A 13,175-nucleotide genomic window follows, 5' to 3' on the forward strand; every position below is an offset into this window, starting at 1 on the left:
GGTGTGCCCCTGTGGCGTGCCCAGCAAGTGCAAAGGCCCTGCGGTGTGGGACTCGAGGCGCAGGAAAGGGGTGGTGCAGCGTGAGGGAGAAAGAAGCCACTGGCAGGGTCAGGGGCGTGATGGGAGCAGGGTAGGTTGTGCAGCATCTTGTAGAGGGCGTTCAGGTCAACTCAAGCCTACCTGCCTTCTCCTCCAAACCTGACAAAGGACTGCACTCGCAGTCTTCAAATACTGCCCAGGGGGTGCCAGGAGCGATGATGGATGCAGCGGCCCCCTAAGCAACATTTTATGAACGATAACTGACCGACGTACACGGATTCCATATACTTCTCTGTACCAGGGGAAATGGTCACATTAAGCACGCGTGAGATCTCCTGTTATTCCAGTGGTGGAACATACTGCCCTGTCACAGAAGCCCTGGGCTTCTCGTGGTTACACGTTGGTCGTTGGTCGGCAGTTCGAAACCACCAGCTGCTCCAAGGGAGAAAGATACTGCCTTCAACTTCCACAACGAGTGACAGTCTCAGAAACGCACTGGGCCAGCTCCACCTGTGCTGCAGGTGGCTCCAAGTCGACAATGACTCGTTGGCAGTGAGCTTGGTTTTGGTGTGCACTGATTATCTTCTTCTACAAGGGGGGTTAAAAAAAACCCAGCTCATGGAAAGATGGAAAGATCATGGGATTTTGCAACACTTTTTAAATCAAGTTGTACTGTTGAATACCGTGTACGTATTTCTATCTACATATGTCTCTAAGTGGATGATACCCCGGGGGGTGGCAATGGAACCATCCATGTGAGGCCTGCAAAGCCGGCCCTAGGACTTGATCTTTGACCCTGGGCGAAAGCCTTCCTCGCCAGGAGCATGCTGGGTCCTTGTTCACCTTTTTCCCGAAAATCAGGCCACAGACCAGATGGACCCGGAAACTGAGGGTCTGTCTGTGTTCTAGGGCAGGGGTTCTCAGCCTTCCTAAGGCCGCAACCCTTTCATGCAGCTCCTCATGTGGTGGGGACCCTCAACCATCACGTTATTTTCGTTGCTGCTTCATAACTGTCATTTTTCTACTGTTATGAATTGGGCGACCCCTGAGAAAGGGTTGTTTGACTCCCCGAGGGGTCGTGACCCACAGGTTGAGAATCGCTGCTCTATAGGATGCTGGCTAAACAGGTTAAAGTCTCCCACACCCACAGGTCTCTTTTGGCTTTGAAATATGTGTCAGGAGAGAAAAATGGTGGTCCGCATGTCAAGCAGGGTGAAAACCAAAGCCATTCTAAACCCACTGCCCGGGGTCAGTTCTGACTCACGTCCCCGTGTGGCTGAGGGGTCAGCTCTGTGGGGTCGATTCTGACTCGTGTGTCTCCCCCACCCCCATGTGACTAAGGTAAGGTGACCCAGATTTTTACATTGGTAAAGTGAGACAAAAGTGGGACACCATTGCTAAAACTCATATCCTGGCGAAATAGCCACATGGCAGCCAAAAACCATATACCCTAGCTTGTCGTGCATTCTTTGCAAAAATCAGGACTTTTTAAAAACGCTGCGGGATGCAAGAAAAATTGTTAAAAATCAGGACTGTCCCGCCAAAAGCGGGACATCTGGTCACCTCAGACTAAGGGGGACAGCTCCATGAGGTTCTGCTGGCTGTGATCTGTAGAGAAGCAGGAGAACACGCCCTTCTTCTATAGCACTGCTGGGTGGATCCAAACCACTAGCCTTCAAGTTGCACCAACCACTCGTGGTACCAGGCACCCGAGACGGAGGCAGGCCGGACTATTTGCTGGGAGAAAGGGATCCAGCTGGCTGAGGAGAGCGTCTCTCTGGACTGGACTGTGGATCCAGTTGAGGTCCATGCTGGAGATGTTATGGGGAGAGTACAGGCCCACCCAGGCTGCCTGAAGGTGGATTTGGGGAAGGTGGGCTCTCAATTAGAGGTGGTGAGAGGCGGAGTCCAGACATTGCTGATAGCAGACATGGCTTGGAGGCTGGGGCAGGGCCAGGAACAGCCATGTCTTTACTGGATGGGAATGGAGGCCACGTGATTGGCAGGGGGGCGATGATGGTGAGCTCGGTCATCAGGGGCTGTCGGGGTGCGGCAGGACAATGTGACCGAGGGCGCATCAGGCGCTCAGCACAGCCGATCCTCCTTATGTAGAGTCTGTGTGTAGCCGCGCGAGTCAGGGCTTAGGGAGCTCTTGTGGGTGGACATGGGTGAGGTGGCAAAACATCTGTGCGATCTGGTGACATCACCACCCCCAGGTGAGGTTGGATCAAGTGGCCCCTTGCCTTTTTGTCTCAGTTCTTGTCCTGAAAACAATGTCCTTTCCGCAACGTGTTCAAGGCCAGGTTTTATTCCTGCTTCCTTGGGGTTGGCAGGGTCACTAATTGAAACGTGCGATGCTTACGTGCTGTGTGAAACGCCTTAGCACAAAAAGGCTGAGCAGTGCCCTAAATAGACTTGTGAGGGAGGAGGTCCATTCCAGCACGCCGAGTGGTGCTGTTGGCAATGAACTCCGTGAATGACCCTTGCTCTCCGCCATCCAGCCAGTGCTGGCTCACAGCGACCATGCAGGGCGGAGTGGAACTGCTCGAGTGCCCAGGACTGTAACTCTGCACGGGAGTAGCAAGACCCATGAGTAATGCGAATCCGATAAGGGTCTGTCCCTTAAACAGAAGCACACAAATGAAGTGAAACGTTGATTAGTTAACAAAATGTTGCAGCCAGGGGCTTTGCAAGGCCCGAGGCCTGCATTTCCTGAGGCAAAGTGGACCCGTGTCCGCTCGGGTAATCTCTGTGGCGCTCTCCGGAGCACGCTCTTGCTGTTGGCACCGCGGAGTGAGGGCATGTCGTGGTCCCACAGCATGCTCTCGGCTGTCATCTTTGTGGGAGCAGATCAGTGAGGAGGCCTTTTGGCAAGGAAGCCGCTGGGTGGGCTCAACACCACCCCCCAACTCTTCCACTATCACATGAGCATTTACCATCACATCCCCAAGACCCTTTTTCTAGAACGTTCTACCATGAAAAACATGGACAAACTACTTGATTGGCTGAGGGCCCCAACTGTAGAGGAAAATTGTATTCAAACTCCAAGCTGGCCACTTGCTGCAGCAGTGTGTCTTTGCCCCTCTTTGCCTCCATTTCACCCTCCGTAACACGGCGACCGTGGGGACATCTGTCTGGTTTCTCACGAGGCTCCCTCGAGTTCATTAACTCATGAAGGCCTCCCCAATAGTGCCAGGGAGAGAGTCAGCTCTCAGGAAACATTAGCTTCTAAGGAAGTTGACTTTTATGTGCTAGTTAGGTGCTTTTATGATATGCAGGGCTTCAAAAAGTTCATGGAGAAATGAGAATAAGAGATCATGGGATTTTCCCATGACCTTTTGAAACCCTGTGTGTTCCAGGTGCTGTCCTAGAGATATGATACAGTGGGGGAAACCAGGGTCATGGGCCTGTTGGGGACTGAGGGCGTGATCCGGATGTCTCAGAGGAAGGAAGAGTTCAGTCCTGACTGACGAGAAGCAACAGCCACACAAGAACCAGGGTCGGGGGCCTGCAGCGAGAGAGGCCAGGAGGAGCTGAAGTCCCGAGTAGGAACGTGCCTGCCATTTGAAGGCATTCAAGGGATGTGTGGGCAATGAGAGAGTGGTGGGGCTGCAAAGGGGGCCAGAGCCCAGAGCTGAGACACTGTACAGGAGGGTTGGCCAAGCTGGTTCCACAGTCAGATCACCTGGGGGGCCAGTACCGATGCCCGAGCCTGCACTCATTGGTCTGGGGCACAGCCAGAGAGGGCATCAGCTTTGTGATTCTGAAAATCATGCACACAGACTGATGGGGGCCGGGCATCATTCTGACGTCACGAGGGAGCGTAGGAGGGACTACTGCTTAGCGCGGTTGTGAGGGCTACGGTGTGGAGGTCATAGTGGACAGGAGATAAGGTCCCCCTGGGGAGGGACAGTGGCTTGACAAGGAGGTGAGAAGTCCTTGCTGCTTTGTGGTTGGGAGGGCAGAGCTCAGGGGACTTGCTGGATGGGAGACTCAGCTTCTTACACCGAAAGCCGCCGAACACTCTTGTCCGTTTTGAGGGAAAAGTTTGGATGGTGTTCAAGAATTCCTTTAACAAAAGAAACTAGAGAAAATTACATACATCTAAATAGACCAAAGGAATAGTCTGTCAGTTGGAATTGTGGGGGGTACAGGATTGCCCAATGGGTCACTTTACAGGAACGAGATATTTGACAAACCAAGAGTCATAATGTGACTCAACTAGGCTATCTTAGGTCGCATGGTGGTAAGAATGATGCCACCCGCTGTTTAGAATTGTGTAGTGGTGAGATGGGTGTTACTCATATTTGGCACCGTGAGTGATAAACTATGTACCTTAATTATAAGAGCATACTTGACCCAGGGATGCTGTCTGTTATTGTAATTGCCTAACAATATAATGCATCTTGATAGTTTATGTCACCTATGAAATCACTCACTGAGCACACACACTCAACGTGGCCACAGTACTATTAGCTATGCACCAGCACCGGAAGCGTAGGGCAGAGGAACAGAACAATGAAGTACACGTGTGGCGATTCCTATAAATACTGGAGTCATTCTGGTATAGAGTAGCAATATCGGTGTTTCTACAATATGGCAGGATAATGGTTTTGGGTCCAGTGTGTGAGGGATGCTTCCAGATCTGGGACTTTTCACGTCTTGTAACACTTGAAAAGTAGCAGCCAAATGCTCAAGCAATAAGTCTGAGCACCCTTCGTCACCTTTCTTGTCCTCCAAGTCTTTGCAGAATGAGTGCCTAGGAGGTATGATTCAGTCCATCGAAACTCAGGTTCTAGGAAACGTCTCCGTGAACATTGTTGTAATCGAGAGGGAACAGCTAGAGAGCTGGCAACTATCTTGTCTAGCATCTCCATTAGAATGAAAGGGTGACGGTTAGCAGAGCCTCACCAGTTTTTGCAATGGGATTTTGGTCTGAATTCTTTGGCACAAAATATTGAAGCTCAAACGAGGAGGCTATGATTTTAATATACTTTATTTAAAAAGTACACGGTTTTCAACGGGTCCCAAGCTGAGGGGACCGGCCTCCCCCTCGCAGTCCCATTTCTGATGAAGGATGATGATCATGTGGCAAACTCACATTTTGCATGACTGGCAACATAAAAAGATTATCTTTAAGAGTTGATATCACGCACAGTTTAAAACCATGAGATGCTGATGGTTGGTCTATGTTGTGTGTCTCCTACGTCGCACCATAGTTTGGTTCACAGTTTACCACGAGTTAGCATGCCAGGAGGACAGCTCAGGCAGCGTCACCTGGAGAGCAGCGGCAGAAGCAGAGGGAGCAGAAGCGGGGCCCGGAGGCGCCCTGCACCCCCACACTCCCTGGCGTTCTCCTGCAGAAGGAGGCAGAAGTGGGAAGTTAATCTCCTCAAGCCATGCTGGTTCTAAAGCCCTTTGATACCACAGGGCAATGGGTTCATTTAAATTTCCTCAGGTAAATATGGGCATCTATTTGAAATCATTCTTTACCATTTCAGTATTCGTCATAAGGATATGTAAGAAGCTTTTCAGAACGATACTTTCTTGTTGGTTCCTTGTCAGAGTAGAGGTACAGGGCCTAATTATTTTACTTAGCCACTTTACAGGATTCGCTCAAATTGATTTGTTTAGCGTATCTTTTTCATAGAAAAGTTTTATAGTGAACCAAAGCGTTTTTCTTGATTTGGGCTTATATCCATTCCTAAAATCTTATCAGTAACATCCTACGTATATAAGTGCCAATTCCCCTCGAGTGACTGGCCTGTGTAAGCTTTCCACTTTGGGGGGAAGGGTCGAGGACTTTCCTACGGCACGAAAGGTGGCCTCGTGCAAATCTGGGTTAATGACACCTTTCTGGGAACTGAGCTTAAAGTTCCTCTGACCATCACTGTAGGTATGGATGCCCCGACCTTCTGCTTTCATAAACTAGGCTTCTTAATCGGATACTGTGGTGCTTTTACTTAAACTGAGTAAATCAAGAGAGTCACAGTGTAATAATGTAAAAGCAGTCTGAACTGTATTAATCAGAAGACTCTACATAGAGTTTGCCTGAACGTGGGCATCCTTGCTGTTCTTAGATCACTGAGATTCCAGGCGCGTCCAGACTCACCTCAGGATGAAAGCCATGGCATGATTCGGGGCGTCTCCTGATCTTCTGGGCCTTCAATCGTTCACACTTCAGAGATTCATTATGTTGACCGAAGTTAAGGCTCATTCCCCAAAATGCAATTTTTTGTGACTATGCAAGGTTTACAGAGCAGAGCGGTTGTTCACTCAACAATTAATGTGCCTTTTGTCTAAGTTCATCCACTGTTGGCTCCTCAATGTACCATCACCCATCCTGCTCCTCCTTTCCCCCAGGCTCGGAACTTGGTCCTGGGCCAACTGGCTGATGACGCTACAGAGTGCATAGCCCACTAGTGTTACTGTCCCCTGCACATCTCTCTCTTGTTTGAAAACTGAGCTGAGGGACTCGTTTCTACACGAGAACAGTGATGAAGGCTCTAGTCTCAGGGGTTCTGGCAGTTTCCAGTAAGGACCTTCTAAGTTAACCCCACCCCTTTCAGAGCAGGTAGGCTGCTAGTCTGGTGTTCGTGTGGTGTGATCCTCCATCCAGAGAGCCCATAAACTTTGGTGAGGTATACAGTCTTACAACAACAGTAACCATGAGCACGCCTTTCCCTTGCTCTGGGTGTGAGGGGTTAAACCTGCCATGCCTTTCTCTTCCCCAGGTCTCAGCAGGAATGGCTGGGCCTCTGCCCAAAAGGATATACCTGATTTCAATGGGCGCCATGGTGATCGGGGCCACGGACTCACAGAGGCAGCTGCTGTCCACCACCACCATGAACAGGTTGCTGCTCGGGATCTGCTGGATGACAAAGGACCTGTCGGCACAAGACACAGTGAGCGGTCACTCACGGCCCTGCAAGGATGCTCTTCTCTGGTGCGGCAAGCGCAGCAATATTTGGTAAACAGGTGTCAGAGACGGCTCAAGCACACAGCCTTGTCCCTCTCAAGTTAGCTTGTGGACTCTTCCCTGGACACCGTGTATACACACTGTGTGCCTATAAAACAGGGCAGTGTTGAGATGACGTCAGTGCCTTGTAAAGGCTGTCATCTCCAAGCTCCGCCAGTGTAACTCAGGGGGTGCCATCTTGTCCTCCAGAGACCCTGGGGCCCAAATTAGAGATTCCTTGGAGAATGTAGTAGCAAAAATATTTAAGCCTAAGGTTAACACCTCTGAGACTTCAGCTGGCTTTCTTTCTTCTTTTTATCAGGACATTCCACTGCTCTATGAGATATCCTCAGTTTCTAAATCGTTAGACCTTGTCATCCCTAATAGCTGTGCAAATGCTGAGATTCCTCCCTGATTAGCATTTGGCCTCTTGGTATTGGATTATATCTTATGACCCCCAAATTGGAAGCAGTTTCTTCACAGCCTCAAAAGAATCTATGAGACATAGTGATAAGGGATAAATTATTTACTTGGAAAGGGCTGTTCAAGCACGAATGAAACTTCAGCTCTATCCTAAAAGCTTCATGAGAATAACAGTTTCTCAGAAAGAACTGGAGATTAATTAGAAGGTATATTGGGGTTCCCTCCAAATAGACTTTAAATAATGTAGATGTGGATAGAAGAGTGTTTTAATAACAATTACTAATATAATTAAAATGCAGTCAAGGGAGGGCAGGGACTGGGAATCAGGCACTAACAACACAGACAAGAAGAGAATGTTCTTAGATTGATTGCACAGCTCTTTGTAATGTGATCGAGCTATTATATGCTAATCAAACTTTTTAAGTTCTGGCTGAAAAAATACTATGGACCAACTTTTGGCAGTACTAAAAAGAAGTTATAGTAACCTTTTGTACCCAAAAGATATTAAGGCATCTTAAGCCTATTAAATTACCATTATGGCTAAGAATGTAAATAATTTGAAAAGATGAAAATGGTGCTCACAGATGAGCCAGGTAATGCAACTGGCCAATTATTAAAACCGAACAAACTCAGCAAGCAGGCCAGACACATAAGCCATAGCAGATCCTAGACGTTGTCAATAACCAAGGAAAACAGTGAAATTATGAGATCATTGATAGTATCAAGTTCATGGAAAATGGAATTTTCCCCATGAAGTCCTCAGAATTGCTTTAAAATATTGAAGAACAAATCTAGTAAAGACATGCCTTTGACTGAGTAGATTAATTAAGTAGAGATGACAAAGCAATTTAAAGAGAGGTTCGTCCGGACAGGCAGTGAAGCTAAAGGAGGAGTGTAAGAGTCAAAAGCAACACAGGTAAATGGTGTTGTACACACAACTGTATCCTCATGATAGCCTCTGAGGAGACGCGTGGATAGACAATGGGGGTGGGGTAGACCATGAGTATCAGGGTTGCTGGGAGTCAGAGCATTAAATGTGGCCAAGCATATAGTGGGCAACAATATGAACACCTTGAGGAGACGAATTGCTGGGTCTGGGGGCTTAGGACCATGGTCTTAGGAGACACCAATGTCAAAGCAAGTGGGACCCTAAGAACTGGTGAGAATCTACAGTGTAATTACTGGTCTCTTTCTCTCCAGAGGGAAACTGCATGAAGAGAATGGAAGTCAATCAGGCACCCAAACCCAGAAGTAAAGCTCGCCCTGAACTTGCGGCAGGATGCTCAATGGATTCAGTAAAGAGGTAGGGTCCACGGTCAACACCACAGACAACTATTAGGTTTCTATGAAACACCAATAATCAACCAGGGAGGTGAAAAACATAGATGATAATCTTGGAGCCCTGAGCTTCAGAGAAAAGATTAGAGAACTAGATCAAGTACTAACTAGGAGAACAAACGATTTCCATTGACCTGCCACAGAATGGCCACTCTGAACTTTTGCAAGCAGTGTTCCAATTGGCTGCAGTAACACCTTGTCTGGCAACCAGAAAGGTATGATCTGCCCCTTGTTCCTCAGAGACCAGTCATTGCATCTCACCACTGTTGAGTTCCAGCTCTGCTGAGGTCCATGCTCAGGGATCAGATCTTGGGGTGCATTTCAAGCTTGTGTTGGTAGGCATATCCTCTCCACACCACTGGCCAGCAGAATACAAACTCCCAGACAGGTGTAGTTCACACCAATCTACCCTTTACCACACCAAATAGAGAAACAAGTGCAGAGTGCCCAGGAGAGAGAAAAGAGAATCAGTAAGACTGAGCTCCAAAGAAACCATACAGACAAGAAGGCTGAAAGATAAACAGTTGCCAACCAAGAATCATATCAACCTTACAATTAATAAGTTTTTCAGACAGAATCAGTCATGACAAACAGCCTAAATTTAACACATGACATCACTCAGAACCCAGCACCGATATTGAAGTATCCATAGTGAAATATTAGGAACCAATATCAAATTAAACAGGAACCAATAATACAGTTGCATAGCTTCTAAATGTGTGAAACTTAAGAAATTTCTAAGTCACATAGTAACTTCCAAAACAATAGTAATGCACATAATGAATTTGGATTGGAAAATTATGTGGAACCAAAAAATTAGCACACTCCCCACCCCCAAAAAGCATGTACAGCAATACATCTGAACATAAACAGGCTAAATACAGCAGGCTGGAAAAGGGCCTATCAAAATGTCCTCGAAAGAAGCACACCTTCAAACTCATTGTCCATGGAGTCATTCCAACTCATCATGACCCTGTAGGACCGAAGTCTGTGAAGTCTAATGAGAGTAGAATGCCTCATCATTCTCCCACACACCAGTTATCTCTTCGTTATCAGCCCAATGAATAATGCGCTATGCCACCACGCCTCTGATAGACACCTTAGATATAAATATCTACGCATGCAATGAAAGTGCCTCTAAATGCATTAAACTCTTACAAAGAATCCTATACAGTTTGTATTGGATCATATTGTCTGCAAAGAGAGGAAATTTTACTACAATTTCCTTTGTCTGATAACTCGCCTCGGCTGAGACGTCCAGCACAATCTTGAATAGGAGTTGTGGTAAAGAGCATCTTGGTCAGGTTTCCATTTGCAGAAGGGAATTCTTTCTGTTTTTTCTCTGATGAGAGTAAAGTTGGTTTTTAGTTTTGTATATGCCCCCCCCTTTAAAAATTTTAATAAAATATTTTATTGGGGGCTCTTATCACAATTCATACATTGTGTCAAGCACATTTGTTGCCGTCATCATTCTCAAAACAGTTTTATTATTTTTTTTATGTCTCACGCTGACTGATGTCTCCCTTCACCCACTTTTCTGTTGCCTGACCCCCCCCAGGGAGGGGACACCCCCTTTCTTATGCTAAGGGTTTTCCCTTTGTTGATTTAATCACTTTCCAAATGACCTTCTAAACATACTTTTTTCCCAATGCACATGGAATGTTCTCCAAAATAGATCATAATATTACAAGTTCTCAGAGAGCAGGACTATACAGCTGGAAGTCAATAGGAAGACCTAGAAAGAATGCCAAATATATAGAAAATGAATAACACTGTGCTTAGTAATGGAAGAATCAAAAGTGTAATTAGAAAATTCCTTGAACCAAATGAGACTGAGAATCACAGTATGCTCAATCCTTTCAGACAAAGGGTTCAGAGAGTAACTTAGAGCAATTGCTCTAGCAATTAATCAAATAGCAGCAAAAGAGTTCTACAACCACCAGACAAAAAGATTAAGCAGAAAAAATTTAAAAACCAATACTATAAAAGAATGGATGCATTTCTAGAAATACATTTCCATACAAAACTTGAACAGACCCAAAAGAAAAGCAATTGATTGAGTTATTCAGAACTTCCAATAACAGAAGTCCTGGTTCAGTTGATTCACTAGTGAATTTTACCAAACATTTAGAAAGGGGCTTACCACACACCAATTCTACTCATGTTATTCCAGAATTCAGATAAGAATGGAAAACTCCCAAATCCAAACAGAGACGTCATTGAGAAAGAAAATTATCGAAAAAAATATTCTTCATGAACAAGATGCAAAAATTCTAGTCAATAAAACCCAGCAATGTATACATAAAAAAATACCTCATGACCAAGTGGGATTCATACAGGTTTGCTAGTACAGCTCAGCATAAGGAAAACAATGTGATCTGTCACATAGACACAAGAATTGCATGATCATATCAGATGGATGTAGAAAAAGCATTTGATAAAATCCAACATCTATTTGATTTTAAAAACTCAACAAAATAGGAATGCAAGGGAAAACCCTTAACATAAGAAAGGGGACATATACAAAATTAAAAACCAACTTTACTCTCATCAGAGAAAAAACAAAGAATTCCCTTCTGCAAATGGAAACCTGACCAAGATGCTCTTTACCACAACTCCTATTCAAGATTGTGCTGGACGTCTCAGCCGAGGCGAGTTATCAGACAAAGGAAATTAAAGGAATTGAACTTGACAAAGTAGTAGAACTTCCTCTCTTTGCAGACATGATCCGATACAAACTGTATAGGATTCAGCAAAGTGGCAGGGTGGAAGATCAAGATACAAAAGTCTGCCCGATTCCTTGATGCTAACAAAGTGAACTCCCAAACATAAATCAGGAAACAATGGCATATATAGTAGCCACCCACTTATGGAATAATCAGGAATAAATGTAACAAGAGAAACAAAAGAGATTTACACAAATGGAAGAATACACTGTGTTAATGGATAGGAACACTTAAGGAGTCTACAATGATAATACATTCCCCATTCTGATTCTAGCTTCATTCTTTAAAGAGATGGAAATCACAAAATTTACATGATAAGCAAAGCGCTACTACAGAACAAACAACAAAGTTGGAGGGTTCTCATCTCCCCATCTCCAAACCCCACTCTCGAGAGTCAACATGAACGCACAGACCCCGGGAGCCAGACGTCAGTCCATCTTTGTCAAAGGGCCATACCTAACATTAAATGGAGAAGAGATACGTCTTCAACAGATGTTTGTGGGAAATCAGAATGTACGCTTGCAAGTCAAGGAATTAAATGTAAAACCCAGAACTATAAAGATCACCAAGAAAAAATAGGCACAGAGTTAGAATGAAATTGGTAGAATCCCTGAGCCGATGGCCATTACCCCCCTCAGGTCTGGAAATGCTCCCCAGGGCTGTTTTCAGCCAGAGACCGGGAAGGGGCACGGCAGCAAGGGATGGCACCTTGAGAAGGTGGCGATGAATGTGGCGCTCGCTAGATGCCATCAAATCAGTTCTGACCCACAGGGACCTTCAGCACAGCAGGTCAGGCATATGGGCGAGCAAAGTTATAACAACTTCTTATACCTAACCATACACTGGAGGGGATGTGTCTCTGGGCTGGGGACCCCAGCGTCAGGGAACACTAAGGACAGAGTTCTAGGGTCTGTAAAGTGTGAGTGGGCCATCTAAGGTGTAACTACTAGTCTCTCCCTAGTCTTGTTCTTTTCAAGCTGGGGGACCTGGAAGCAAAAAGATGTAGAGTGGCTGTGGCTAGATTCCCAACGGAGTTCTCGCAGGAGCCCTCACCAGCACCCTGAACGAGGGCAGTGAGTGCAGGAAGGAAGTCCTTCAGCACAACTATCCCGGCCTTTTCCTCATCAAAGCAGTTATCACTGTTCTTAATTCTTTTTGTTAACCATCCGTGTCCTTCGAGGAAGATCTCTGTCTGGCTCCTTTGGAATGTCCACAAAACAGAAGCCACCGTTTGCTCGGACCAGACTCTTCCCTGATCACAATTTGTCATCAAACAGTCCTCCTTAAATCAGTGCCTGGAGCGAGCTGATCTCCCCACAGTGCTTTACGGAGCCATCCCTCCGAGGGTCTCTTTAAGAGACGAAGGTTACAATTCCTGAGAGAACGTGGCTACAGCCACCCACCACGCAGAGAGAAATGTACCTGGGTAGGCATGCACTGGAACCCTAGAGGTAATCATTTTGGCTTTTACCCTTTGTTGTTTTCGTTTAGGTCCACCGAGTCAGCCCCAACCCACAGCAACCCCGTCACAGCAGAATGAAGCCCTGCGTGGTCCTGGGTCGTCCTCCCAAGTGCTCCTGTGCCTGAGCCCAGGGACGCAGCCATTTGGCCATCCATCTCATCCAGGGCCTGCCCCTCTGCTTTGCCAAACACGATGTCCTTCTCCACGACTGGTCTCTCCTGACAATGTG

General features: G+C 46.4%; 1 protein-coding gene across 1 annotated transcript in view; it reads right to left on the bottom strand.

The window, feature by feature from the left end:
• Positions 1 to 5,017: 5,017 nt before the first annotated feature.
• CACNA2D3 (calcium voltage-gated channel auxiliary subunit alpha2delta 3) overlaps positions 5,018 to 13,175 on the bottom strand; it is a 982,973-nt gene continuing 974,815 nt past the window's right edge. Inside the window, exons 38-40 of the mRNA XM_004702433.2 lie at positions 6,814 to 6,926; positions 6,152 to 6,234; positions 5,018 to 5,396 (exon numbers count right to left, since the gene is read on the bottom strand). Of these exons, the coding sequence (XP_004702490.1) occupies positions 5,313 to 5,396; positions 6,152 to 6,234; positions 6,814 to 6,926 (280 nt within the window). The 3' untranslated portion in view covers positions 5,018 to 5,312. The remainder of the gene's footprint in view (positions 5,397 to 6,151; positions 6,235 to 6,813; positions 6,927 to 13,175) is intronic.

Source organism: Echinops telfairi, unplaced genomic scaffold (genome assembly GCF_000313985.2).
Source record: "Echinops telfairi isolate 266 unplaced genomic scaffold, ASM31398v2 ScPeMD7_31;HRSCAF=116, whole genome shotgun sequence".
Lineage (NCBI taxonomy): Eukaryota > Metazoa > Chordata > Mammalia > Afrosoricida > Tenrecidae > Echinops > Echinops telfairi.